This window comes from Narcine bancroftii, chromosome 3 (assembly GCF_036971445.1).
Source record: "Narcine bancroftii isolate sNarBan1 chromosome 3, sNarBan1.hap1, whole genome shotgun sequence".
Taxonomy (NCBI): Eukaryota; Metazoa; Chordata; class Chondrichthyes; order Torpediniformes; family Narcinidae; genus Narcine; species Narcine bancroftii.
In genome coordinates, this window is record NC_091471.1 from 166071208 (window position 1) to 166084434 (window position 13227).

Sequence of the window (13227 nt, forward strand, 5' to 3'; positions counted from 1 at the left end):
GTACCTCTGATGTCTGTAAATGTCATCCTGGTGGCTACCAGTAGAGGGGGGTGCAGTGCCATATTTCAACAGCACAACAACCCCCTCCCCCCCACCCTCACCTGATCCCAGCCATTGCCCAAAGTCTCACAAACTCCAGGCACTGGCATCTCCAGGCAGATGATGGGCAAGTTGAATTTACTACCCAGATACTAGAATCCTATAATTTCCACCACATGGCTGTTTTAGAGTTAGCATTGGACTTTACTTCAGACAGAACAACACCTGCTCCTGATATCTGAGGATAATCCAGGTTGTCAATCTGCAAGACAGATTGCGAAGGAAAGTAGCGCATCGTCTAACTGGGATGCTTCATTGATACAGACCAGGCTGTTAATGTTGGACAAGGGGCTTCAATTCTGGGCAACACTGGTACTTTTACTGGGCTCTGCACCACACAAACACCCATGTGTTGGGACATTATGGGACAGCACAGAGGTTCATGCTCTGAGGCTCTGCAGAGACATCTTGCACTGTGGTGGTGCAGAAACCACATACTCTTGGGTTTTGCATGCTCTCTCCCAGAGAGAAAGGGTCTGAGTAGGGCGCAGGTAACTTGAAACCTTGGAATTCACTGTTGATGCTTTTGGGCCATTAACTACGTAGATAGAATAAAAACTGTTCTTCTATTCTGCATTGGGTGTCACCCTTGCAGTGGAGGAGGTCAAAATCAGACAGGTCAGTGTAGGAATTTGAAAAGGAACTAAAATGATCAACAACTGAGAGTGTAAGGACAGACCATAAAGAATAAGTTTGATGGACATTAGTTGAAAATGATTGACAACCAGTAATGATGGCAGAACTCATGATGACCTCTCTTTGGCAGGGCTGGACCAAGAAGGTCTCTTCCGGGTGAATGGAAATGTGAAGGTGGTGGAACGTCTGCGGCAGAGTTACGACTGTGGACATATGCCTGACCTCGCCCAGGAAGCAGACGTCTGCTCAGTTGCCAGTCTCCTCAAGCTGTTTCTGAGGGAGCTCCCAGACGCCCTGATCGTCTCCCGGCTGCACTCCCAATTCATGGGGCTCTATCAGGGTGAGTCCCATGTCTTACAGAAGCTACTCTGGATGTTGACCGAATGAGAGCTTATTGTTATGTGGATGAGTACAAGTACAGATGCAATGAAATTCTCCCTTATTGCAGCTTCCCAGTTTCATAAAACATACTTTAACTTAGTAAGTTTAATTAAGATACCACAAATTGGAAAAAAAGATATAATAAATATAAAAGGAAGAGAAAAGAAATAATAAATATTCACAGTGAGCTGAGAGTTTAAAACAAAATGTTTTGTCAGTAGTACATCTGATACACCTGATCTTTGGTGGTTTGCCAGCAATATTCTGGTTCCATTGATACAGGAAGGCTTGGAAGCCTGTCAGCTGCTGTCAAAAATGTTGAATGTCGAGTTGCTGGAGGTCAGGTCTTTGTACCTTCTGCCTGCAAGTAACAGAGAGATGAGTGTATGGCTAGAGTGATGTGGATTTATATGATGTGAGCTGCCTTCTTAAAGGTAATGCTTTCAAAGAGTTTCCTGACAATGACTTTCATCATGGGAGCTAGTGGTGGAGAACGAGGCTATTTGGCCTATCACATCCATGCTGTCCAAAAAGAGACCAAAACAAACTTCTCAACTCTCAGTCAATAATGTGTACATCATGATCATCCACAAACATTCTAAAATTAGTTGGGATTCCTGCGCCCATCACCCTTAGAGAGTATCATACCTCATACTGTCTGAGGGGAGGGGGCATGGTGACAGACCAAATATTGGTAAATTGGATTGATGGACTTGGTGGATCAAAGGGCCTGTATCTCTGCTCAATGACCCCATGACCTCACTGCCATTTTGGTTGTGAAGCATCTTCTGAATTACCCTCTGATCCTTCCTCGAGTCACATTAACCTTTGCCATCCCTTCCATATGAATGTCCTCATTGCCCTCACTTAACTTTATACACAAAGACATGTAACATTGGGGGCGTTTGGATTCTGCAGAAGGTCAGTCATTCTTGCAGCTGGGAATTTTCACAGCACAGAAAAAGCTGTAAATGCCAGCTGGTCAGGCAGCATCTGTGGAGAGAAAAAGAGAGTTAACCTTTCAAGTTAATATTCTGGAAACTGCACTGAAAAGCCTTGATCTGAAATGTTTCTCTCTCCACAGAAGTGCCCTGAGTGAATGACTGCAACAGGGACAGGCAACCTTTTACCATGTGTGGGCCAGATGGTGTGTCAGTGGTTGAATGGCAGGCCACGCTGATGCTACCATAAATGAAATAAATGCTGAAACACTGACATTATATAATTTAAGTTTTCAATTGTCTCTACTTGAAGTGCATCATGTACAATCTGTAAACATAAATGATGATAATTTATCAAAAAAAAACAATCCACAGAAAAAGTTCAAGCAATGAGATCAACCGTATTCCTACCAAAAAACTACAATGATGTGTTTCAGGTCAGGTCACTAAAAATCACAAGTTAGTCATTAAAATAACACAATTTTAAAAAACTTTAGTCGAAAAAGAGAAAAATTAGTCACAAAGAAAACAAAATAACTAACCCCAAAACAGAGCAGCTCAATCAGTGGGAAATTTTCATATTTGTTCTCAAGTGGTTCTTGGTATACTTCATTTTTGAGAACAGTTGCTCACACATGTATGTACTGGCAAACAGACTCTGATTTGACGCAACACGATTTGTTATGATGCGGATTTGACTTGACGCGATGCAAATTTGACGCAAATTTGAATCAAAATGATGTGAATTTTACTTTTTTGCACTTCTTGTATCGGCAGGCTGGGTGTACATGGTACTTTTGGATTGGGTAAATGGGACAGATAAATTGGCCGTAGATTGCCCGCCCCAGGCCTACAAGATCAGGGAATGTGTGTGAGGCCTATTTGGGTTGTTGCATTCAGTTTCGGTCACCAAGCTACAGAAAAGATGATGTCAGGCTGGAGAGAGCGCAGAGAAGATTTACAAAGATGTTGCCATGCTATTTGGAGAGGTTGAACTGGTTAGGGCTTGGAGTGCAGGTGAATGAGGGGTGATCTCATAGAGGTGTACAAAATATGAGAGGAATAGATTGGTTTAATGCACAATAGCGAAATCAGGAACCAGAGCAAATACGTTTAAGGTGAGACAGGAGAGATTTAACAGGAACCCAAAGGATAACTTTTTTTACACAGAGGATGGTGAATGTAGAGATGCTGGTGCACTTTCTCGGCCATTGCATCAATGAGTGTTTATCCCAAGAAATACTATCTACTATCTTCATCTCATTACCATTGATGGAGATTGGGAGTGAGCTTCAGTCCTCTTTCAGACATCTATAATCAACCCTGGTCTTGCTGATATTGAGGGACAGTTTGTTCTCTTGGCACCAAACTCTATCTCCCTTCCATATGTTATGGAGTTAGAAGAGTCTGAGTGAGTAAGAGAAGACAATAGTTTGTAAGCATGGATAAGTTAAGTCCTCCTACCCCAATGCAGTCTACTGGCGATCTAGCCAATAACTGGAAACATTTATCCAGCATTTATTTAGAAGCTGATGGAATGGGAGAGGCCGATGGAAAATAGAAAGCGTCTCTATTTCTGCACATGATGGGTGAAGATGCCTTGAATATCTATAACAGTTATCAATTTGATGAGACAACTTTCATGTTGGACACTCTGATGACAGAATTTGAGGAGTAATCCAAGTAAAACATTGCATTTGAGAGATTCAAGTTTTTCCTCCTGTGATCAGAAACAAAGTATGAGCTTTGACCAATACTTAGCCAAGCTACACACACTGAGTAAGTCCTGTGAATTTAGAGATATGAAAAATTCACTCAAAGACAGAATAGTTTGCAAAATCCCAGGTAATGGACTTAGACTGTGAAAAAGATTTGACTCTGGAAAAGGCTGTGAAAATGTGTCGGGCACCAGAGACCACACGAGCACAAGCTAAGGAGCTGCACGAGATAGACACAACAGTTAAGGAGCTGCACAGGATAGACACAACAGTGCATGTGGTGAAAACAGAAAAGCAGAGCACCAGGAGTTTCCCAAGGCGACAATGAGGCAAAGAGAAAGGCTCAAACAGCAAATGCAGCAGGTGCGGAGATAGACATATTCCAAAGATGTGTCCTGCCTATGGAAAGTCTTGCAATAAATGTGGGAAGAAGACTCATTTTGCAAATTGTGGGATGCCGAGAGAAAGGTGCACACATTAGATGAAGAAATGAAGGAGTCTTCATAGATTCACTACAGATTGTTGCTGCTGGTAAAATGGAATGGATTGTTCCAGTGACTCGGAATGAGACAGTAATTCCATTTAAGCTCAACACCAGAGCATAGGCAATATCTATGGACAATTACAAGATCGTCACCGAAAAGAGCAAGATTTATCCTGTAAAATTAAAAGTGACAGGCTACACTGGAGAGGACATTCCAGGAAAAGATGGCTGTATGGTGACCTTCAAACGCAAAGGCGGCATCTAAAGTCACAGCTACTGCGTGCACGTGAAGAGCTCGACCTGGTGAAAAAATGTTTTTATAATGGCTTCACAGACCAAAGATAAGCACACAACACTCATGGAAAGAGGAATAACTACATTGGAGAAGTGATACCTTAATGTACAGAGAGAAACAACCTCATGACATGACATGAATGACAAACTGGAAAATGAGGTGGCAAATAAGGATGCCTTCTTAGGCCAGCTAGAAGACAAAAATAGACAGTTGCAGGAGCGTCTGAAACTTGCTGAACAGAAACTGCAACAAATAATGTAGTGAGCAGAAACGTTACCAGATTTAAGCTCTGGCCTCCAATTGGAGCCGTGGGTTCGTATCCCACTTCTGATGCCATGTTATGCTTGCTCTTTCAAGAAGAACGACTTTACGTGGGTTTGACACTTAACCAACTTTGTTTTCCTTGAGCTGCTTCAATCAACAACCCTCGTCATCGTCATGTGTCACTTCCAGTTCCGCTCAATTGCACACATTGAATGCTGAAAGATGTAGTTCTAATTTACACACGTAATAACACTATACTCAGGCTCATTGTTGTTAGAGATCCTGCCTCAAAGGTGTAATGATCAATGAACAGTTTAAATAGGCTAATTAATTAAACAATAAAAATCAGTAAATTGGTTAAAGTTTTTACGATGAACTAAAATACACAAACTGTTTTGCTCAGTCTTGGCAACTGCATCCAAATGAAAGGGGCTTTTGTCAACCATTCCTATCAGGAATGATCAGGTGGAAAGTTCATGCAACAGGTCACACAGAATCCAGTGCACCACCACTGGACTCAATCATGGGGGGGGTTACTACAGAGGCATCAGCCAAAAGTATTGATTGGGTTGGAATTCCAATCCAATTAAAGTTTGAATCTGTAAAGCATTAGCTGGATTCAGGAATGCTAACCAGACTTAGAATTCATGTCAATGTTATAGAAGCATTTTGAATTGATCTGAGTTCAAAGCTCAATTCTGAACCTTGCATCTAACAAGGTATTCTCTTGTCTTGAAAAAGGGACAGTGCTCATTAACCAAAATAATACCAGCAAATAAAAGGTTAAATTAAGAGTGATAACTCTATCAGTGTGGCTTTTATTTCAGTGATGTAAACATGAAAGAGATGTGATAAGACAGACGCAGGAAATAAAATTCTTCAATTTGGGAGGGGTTCAACATTGGATGAGTTGCATAATTTAAAAATGATACTAAATTGAGTGGAAAAGCAAATTCTACAAAGGAGGTGGAGAGGCTGCGGAAGAATATAGTTAAGTTAGGTGAGTGGGCAAAGGTCTGGCGGATGGAGTACAGTGTTTTTTTTTTGTTTTTTTTCAATTTTTTATTTTTCACACCATAAATCACATTAACCATGGTACACACTTTTTCCTTTTCACACATATACAGTGCCATTTTCTCCCCCCCCCCCCTCCCAACCCACCCCTCCCACCACCCCCCTCCCGTCCATTTAAGGTATACATTCAGTGTTAATGCGAGGTCATCCACTTAGGCAGAAAAATAGAAGAGCAGATTATTATTTAAATGGTGAAAAACTACAGCATGCTGTTGTGCAGAAGGACTTGGGAGTGCTTGTGCATGAATGGCAAAAAGTTTGGTTGTAGGTACAACAGCTTATTAAGAAGGTAAATAGAATGTTGGCCTTCATCACTAGAGGAATTGAATTCAAGAGCAGGGAGGTCATGCTGCAACGATACGAGGTACTGGTGAGGCCGTACCTGGAGTACTGTGTACAGTTCTGGTCTCCATTCTTGAGGAAATATATACTGGTCTTGGAGGCAGTCCAGAGGAGGTTCACCAGGTTGATCCCGGAGATGAGGGGGTTGACCTATGAGGAGAAACTAAATCACCTGGGATTATACTCACTCAAATTCAGAAGAATGAGAGGAAATCTTATGGAAACATATAAAATTATGAAAGAGATAAATAGGATCGAGGCAGGAAAATTGTTTTCACTGGTAGGTGAGATCAGAACTAGGGGACACAGCCTCAAGATTCAGGGGAGAAGATGTAAGACGGAGATGAGGAAAAGCTGTTTTTCCCAGAGAGTAGTGAATCTGGAATTCTCTTCCCAGGGAAGCAGTTGAGGCTACTTCATTAAACTTACTTAAAGTTCAGTTAGATAGATTTTTACATTTAAAAAAAAAAAGGAATTAATGGATATGAGGAACAGACAGGTAAGTGGAGTTGAGTCGATGATCAGATCAGCCATGATCTTATTGAATGGTGGAGCAGGATTGATGGGCCAGATGGCCTAATCTTGGTCCTGGTTCTGGTGTTCTAGGCCATTTAAGAATAAAATCAATTAAAAAAAATTCACACACTAAGGTTGAAAAGTAAAAATATAGCATATTCTGGAAATCAGAAATTCCAAAGAAGTGGAAATACTCAGTAGGTCAGGCAGGATTCTCGGAGGGAGAAACAGAAGCCTGGTGAAGCATTGATTCTGTTCCTCTCTCAACAGATACCATGACCTTCTTAGTACTTACAGTATTTCCAATTATTATTACACTGATGGATTATTGGAAAACTGGAGCATCATCCCTTGAAACAAAAAGTGAAAAATTCAAGGGAGAAGCTGCACAATATCAAAAAACCCTCAGATCTGTGCATACTTCTGAAGCAAGTTATATGTGGTGCTCCATATTGTTAGATAACTTCCTGAAAGCTTAAAAGATAACAGAAATGCCTGAACTAAAAATGTTGTATTAAAATTTGTCATTTATTTTCAAAGCAGCTTATGACAACAATAAGGCAATGGAAATATGGATTTCTGCCCAGAAAAAATGCACCTCCTGGAACAAATGAGAATCTCCTCCTTATGCATAGATACTGTAGCACACGATGGGAGATTGTCCATCTGTGGTGAACACCCTGACATTAAGTTCCTTGAGTCATCTGAGACTAAGTGCCATCTCTCCTCAATAACTGCAAACTGCAAGATATTAGTCACTTGCTTGTGACACAAGATTAGATTCTTCCGTGGCCAGTTTAAAAAAAACTTGTTGGAACTTGATTGTTGCCTTGGCTATTTCTGTTCCCTTTGCTGGCAAAATTTTTTTAATCTTAACAGTTGCTTCCTTTCCAGAGACTCATCAGTTAAATGCCAAATATTTCCCAAGCAGCTAGTTTTTGGGCAGTATAGTTCCTGTGTTATCTGCAGACACAACCCTATCATTTTCATGTCTTCACATTTGTAATTTGTTCTGCTTCACTTTGGTTTATGTTTTACAAACTTGTTACAATGCTTGGACACCACACACTCCTAGGTTTGCTCATGGACCATTGGATAGATCAAGAAACAGAAAAAAAAAGTCTAATCTTTTCCAGATCTTTTCTTTGGTCTCTGTTTCAGATTTCATATTTATTGTCAGAGTGCATACATGACATCACATACAACCCTGAGATTCCTTTTTCCTGTGAACATGGCAGAATTACCACTAATTGGTAGGGAAAAAAATGAGTGTTGTGGCACCTATGCCTCTTTCCTAATGACAGCATCGAGAATAGATTGTGTGCTGGGTGGTGTGAGTCTTTGATGATTGCTGTTGCCCTCCATCGGCAGCGTTCCCGGTAGATGTACTCAGTAGTGGGGAGGGTTTGGCCTGTGATGTCTTGGGTTGTGTCCACTATCTTTTGGAGGGTTTTATGCTCAGGGATTTGGTGTTCCCATACCAGACCATGTTGCAGCTGGTCAGCAAAATTGCCAGGGTTTCAGGTGAGATGGAGGGTCAATTGTTATAAAGGATTTTTTTTGGAGATGTGGGTCGCCATGTCCCATCCAGGCAAAAGAGACGACCTCCTCTTGAAGCCATGGCTCCTTAAAGATGTTGAAAGATTTGTACCTATTGATTTGCAGCTAGCCTGAATTGATAAGGAAAAGAGAGATAGAGTTCCATTGGGGTCTTTTCAGTGAAGATGCACTGTGTTGATCTCTGGGGTAAAGAGGAAAGAGCGAGGAGACTGAACCAACACATTTAGAAGACTGAGAGGTGAACCTATGAGATTTAAGTTGGATGACAGGAAAGATCTGAAAGATATTCCCTTGTTTTCAAATCTACAACCAAGTGCAGTAGTCTCAGGGAAAGTAATTTCTTAATTAATAACGAGATGAAGAGGATATTTTTCTCTCAGAAGGTCATGAATTGTTGGAATTCAATGCAGAGAGGCATGGATATGGAGCAATAGAATATATCAAAGGCCAAGTTAGACAGATTTTAAGTAGGGGTGTTGAGGGAAACCGGAAGAATGTGAAGTTGTGCTCAAGATCAGATTAGCTATGATCTTACTGGACAGAATAGTGAGCTTGCAATTGGTCTCTGTTCTGTTTCCAGCCCTGGGGTGGAATGGAGCCTCTCCAGAAATCATACCAAAGGTTATTTTAAGAGTTTTGTTTCTCCAGAAGTGAGAATGTTGAAAATTTAGACATTTTTTTCTGTTGAAGTAAGAGGAATGTAGGTGCTGCGTAAAGAATGCAGGACATTTGATCACCCAACAATGTTTGTCACATTACTAATTAAACCTCAGATAAACTCATGAGCATTGTGCTGTGTGTGGAATGTATTTCACATCAATTTGTTCAGGGTAATTATTGCCATAATCATGGTCAAAAGTGGTAAGTGATGTGCAGAGTTTTGTGGTACATCCAGATGAGTCATGGAAAGAAATGTGAGAGGAAAAGAAAATTCTTGGGATTCTGAGAATGGAGCAAACTCTGGAGCCCCAGATTGGAGGGAATTCTTCAATTCCTGGGGCTGGTGGGAGATGACTCATTGCAAAGGCATTGTGGGAAATTCTGTTATCTGCAGTGTTGTCCAGATCCCTTGGCTGGCTTATAGAATCAAAACTCAAGGCTGTGTACTCCGTCTGTTTTGCTACTGACACACGACTGCATTGCCAGATCCTGCACCAACAGGGTCATCACGTTTGCAGATGATACAACCATAGTTGGCCTCATCAACAATAATGATGAGTTGCACAACAGAGAAGAGGTGGAAGATTTTGTGATATGGTGTGAGAGTATCAACCTGAGTCTGAATGTGGACAAGACTAAGGAGATGATCATGGACTTCAGGAGTACCAGGATTGAGCACCTTCCACTACATATCATTAACTCTGTAGTGAAGAGAGTGGAGGCCACCAATTTCCTTGGATTTCGCTTAACTATTGAAATATCATGGACACACATCTTCTCACTCATCCATCTTCTCACTCATCAGGAAGGTGCAACAGCGACTCCACTTCCTGAGAAGACTGAAGAGGGAAAGGCTATCAGCCAGCATTATTTCTACAGGAGCTTTATCGAAAATGTCCTGGCTGGCTCCATCACAGTGTGGTATAGTTGCTTCAGAGAAATGGATTGGAGGTCAACCCCCTTGACCAGAAGAGTGGCAGAAAAGACTACTGGAGCCTCCCTCTTTCCCACCCCCCTGCCCCATCAATGTGATCTACCAAAAGATTTTTGAAGATGGCATGCAAAATCATTGAGGATCCCTTCCAACCCACATACATCATCTTTCAGCTGCTCCCTTCAGGAAGGAGATACAGGCATATCAGAGCCAGCACCACCAGGCTGAGGAACAGTTTCTTCCCATGGGCAATGAGAATGGTGAACAATCAAAGGAGCTGCTCACACTAACCATCCAAGGCTCTCATATTTAAGAAATAATATTTATTTATTATTTTTATGTGTGAATACTGCATATGTATTGTCTGTATGTGTGTTTGTCTAGTTGTGTGTTCGCGTGATTTGCGCCGAGGACTGGAGAACGCTATTTCGTTGGGTTGTACTTGAGCAATCAAATGACAATAAACTAGACACTTGAAAACAGAAAGCAAACAAGGCAAAAAAAAAGCTCTCAGAGAAAACTGAGTGGGGACCTGATTGAGATCTACAAAATTAAGGACAGCATGATCGTAAGAAATCCCCTCTGCACAGCAGAGATAGCAGTACCCAGATGGCATATTTAAGGGAAGGGATATGAGGGAATCTGAGGAAGAGTTTTTTTTTTCTTCAACCAGAATCTAGTTTACACAGTGCACATTGGACAGGATGAGGAATTAGGGGATATCTTGGACATTGATGACAAGCTATGATGCTGGAACCCTGAGCACGAGGCTCCTAGCTGTTCTATGTAAGGGTTTGGCTGTAAAATTCCCAACCCTTCAACAAAACAGACTTCAAAATAGCATGAAGCTGACAAGATTGGCTTTTCCATTTTGGGTCCATACATGAACTCCAGCAGACTGCTCACAACTTCAATATTTTTCAAGCACTGGAATGGGAATCCAGGGTCCATTCCAAAGGAGAAACATAAGAATTTGCAGATGCTGGAATCTTAAGCAAGCAATGAGCTGCTGGAGAGACTCAACGGGACAGGCAGGAGAGGTGATCAGTCGTTTGGGTCTGGACTCTATTTGAGACTAAGTTGAGAAGATAATCGAGGATAAAAAGTGGGTGGGAGGTGGGAGGGGCCAAGAGATGATGTCAAGGTGTGAGAGGTGGAGAGACAGATGGGGGAGGGGGGATGAAAGGGTTGAGAGAAAAGTGGGCAGGGTCACCTGAAACCAAAACTTGAAATTTCACAGTTCGTGGGTTTTGGGCACCTTGGCAGAACTTGATACATTGTTCCTCAATGTTTGGCCCCATCCTGGCAATGGATGAAGCCAAGGACAACAGATCTACGTGGAAATGGTGAGAGGAATTAATATGGCTGACAACTAGGACAGAGGGCAGGTTCTAGGTGAAGTGCTCGATAATCTGCAGTTGATCAATGTTGATATAGAGGAGGACAAATTTATTTTATGAGTGGTGGGCTGGAGAAATAAATCAGCTTTGCTAAATTATTTCTTCTCTCGTGACCCTTGTTTTATCTTCCACCTTGTTCTCCACTAGAGATACAAGCAAGACTGCAGATGCTGAAATCTGAGGCCAAGCACACGCTGTTGGAGGAACTCAGCAGGTTGAGCAGTATCAGTGGGAGAAGAACAATGGTCATTTTTACGAGCTGAAACTTTATCTGGATTGAGGAAATTTAGTTTGGAACCCAGATTAAAGAGGGCAGGGTGAGAAGCCTCACACAAGATGAGTGGACCAGGTAGAAGTGAAACATAATGGAGAGAGGCAGAGGAGTGACAGATGCCAACAAAGGGGGGGGGGGGGGGGGGGGAGAGAGAGAGGGAGGCAAGAAAAGCAAAGGGGAGGACAATGAACTATGCAGGGTGGGGTGGGGTTCCCAGCACTGGATCTTGATGTCCAGAAGGCAAGAATGGTGGTATAAAGAGAGAGAAGATGGGGCCAAAGGGAATGGGGGTGGGAAGGAGAAAGTGGGAAGATGGGGCTAGAAGGGAGGAGAAGGAACCAGAGGGGAGGGGGGTTTCTGTAGTAATTTTCCTCAGCCCATGGTGAAGAGTTTCAGTTTGAAATAGCCACCACTCTTTTTCTCCCATTGATGCTGCTCACCCCACTGAGTTCCCTCAGCAGATTGTGTTTGGCAAAGCATTGTTGTGTTGACCTGTTGGTGCCAAAAAAGCTCATTGAGTGACCTTGTACACGAGGGTATTGAATAACTAATCAGTGCAGTAAGCAACAATTGTACTGAGACAAATTAAAATCAAAAGCTTATCTTTGAAATGCTCAACAGTGAGTCTCCAGTTATTCTGGGAATTGTTGAAGGGAAGGTTGTCTGTATTTATACATCAGGGATATCAAAATAAAGAATTCCATTGGAAGTCAGCCTACTTCCTCTCTGATTTACTGTGTGGTGAAGATTGATCTGGCAGGATGGCTATTTCCACTCCACTGGCATATCTGGCAAGGTTTGGGGAAATTTGATGAACCCAGATTTGATCTAACAGCAAATCAGAAGTAATTTAGATAAAGAAATTATCTTAATTGTACAATACAGAATTGCATGTCCATAATGTATTTTATTTGACAATAAAATGATATCAGGATTTTTTGGTGTGTGCTGTAAATTTTGTCAATGAAATTGCTTGATCAGGCAGTGACCTCAGTTATAGAACCATGGAACACTACAGCACAGAAAATAGACCCTTCAGCCCTTCTAGTCTGTGCCAAAACATCCAGCTAGTCTGACTGACATTCCATAACCCTACAGACTTCTCCTATCCATGTATCTATCCAATTTATTCTTAGAACCTATGAGTAAACCTGCACCCACCACTCGTTCCACACTCCCACCACTCTCTGAGTGAAGAAGTTCCCCCTAAACCTTTCACCTTTAAAGCCATGTCCTCTTGTATTTATCTTCCCTAATTTCAGTGGAAAAAGCCTACTCATAATTTTGTAAACCTCTATCAAATCTCCCTTCATTCTTCTAAGGTCTAAGGAATAAAGTTCCCTGTAACTCAACTCCTGAAGACCCAGCAACAGCCTCGTAAATCTTCTCTGCACTCTCTCAATCTTACACATCCTTCCAATAGTTTGGTGACTAGAACGGCACACAATACTTCAAATTTGGCCTCATCAATGTCTTCTACAACCTTACCATAACACCCCAACTCCTGTACTCAATACTTTGATTTATGAAGGCCAAGATGCTAAAAGCTTTCTTTATAACATTGCTTACCTGAAGCCACTTTCAGGGAATTATGTATCTGTATTCCAAGATTTCTTTGCTTCTCTACACTCTCATTCACTGTGTATGTT

The 13227-nt window shown here is 41.7% G+C and overlaps 1 protein-coding gene across 6 annotated transcripts in view; it reads left to right on the top strand.

The window, feature by feature from the left end:
- Positions 1 to 13227, top strand: part of fam13a (family with sequence similarity 13 member A) — a 249002-nt gene that overhangs the window by 34980 nt on the left and 200795 nt on the right. For all 6 annotated transcript variants that reach the window (XR_011353902.1, XM_069925726.1, XM_069925725.1 and 3 more), the window contains exon 3: positions 866 to 1075. Coding sequence is in view for 5 of the 6 variants with exons in the window: in XM_069925726.1 (XP_069781827.1) it covers positions 866 to 1075 (210 nt within the window). In the remaining variant the exon portion in view is untranslated. The remainder of the gene's footprint in view (positions 1 to 865; positions 1076 to 13227) is intronic.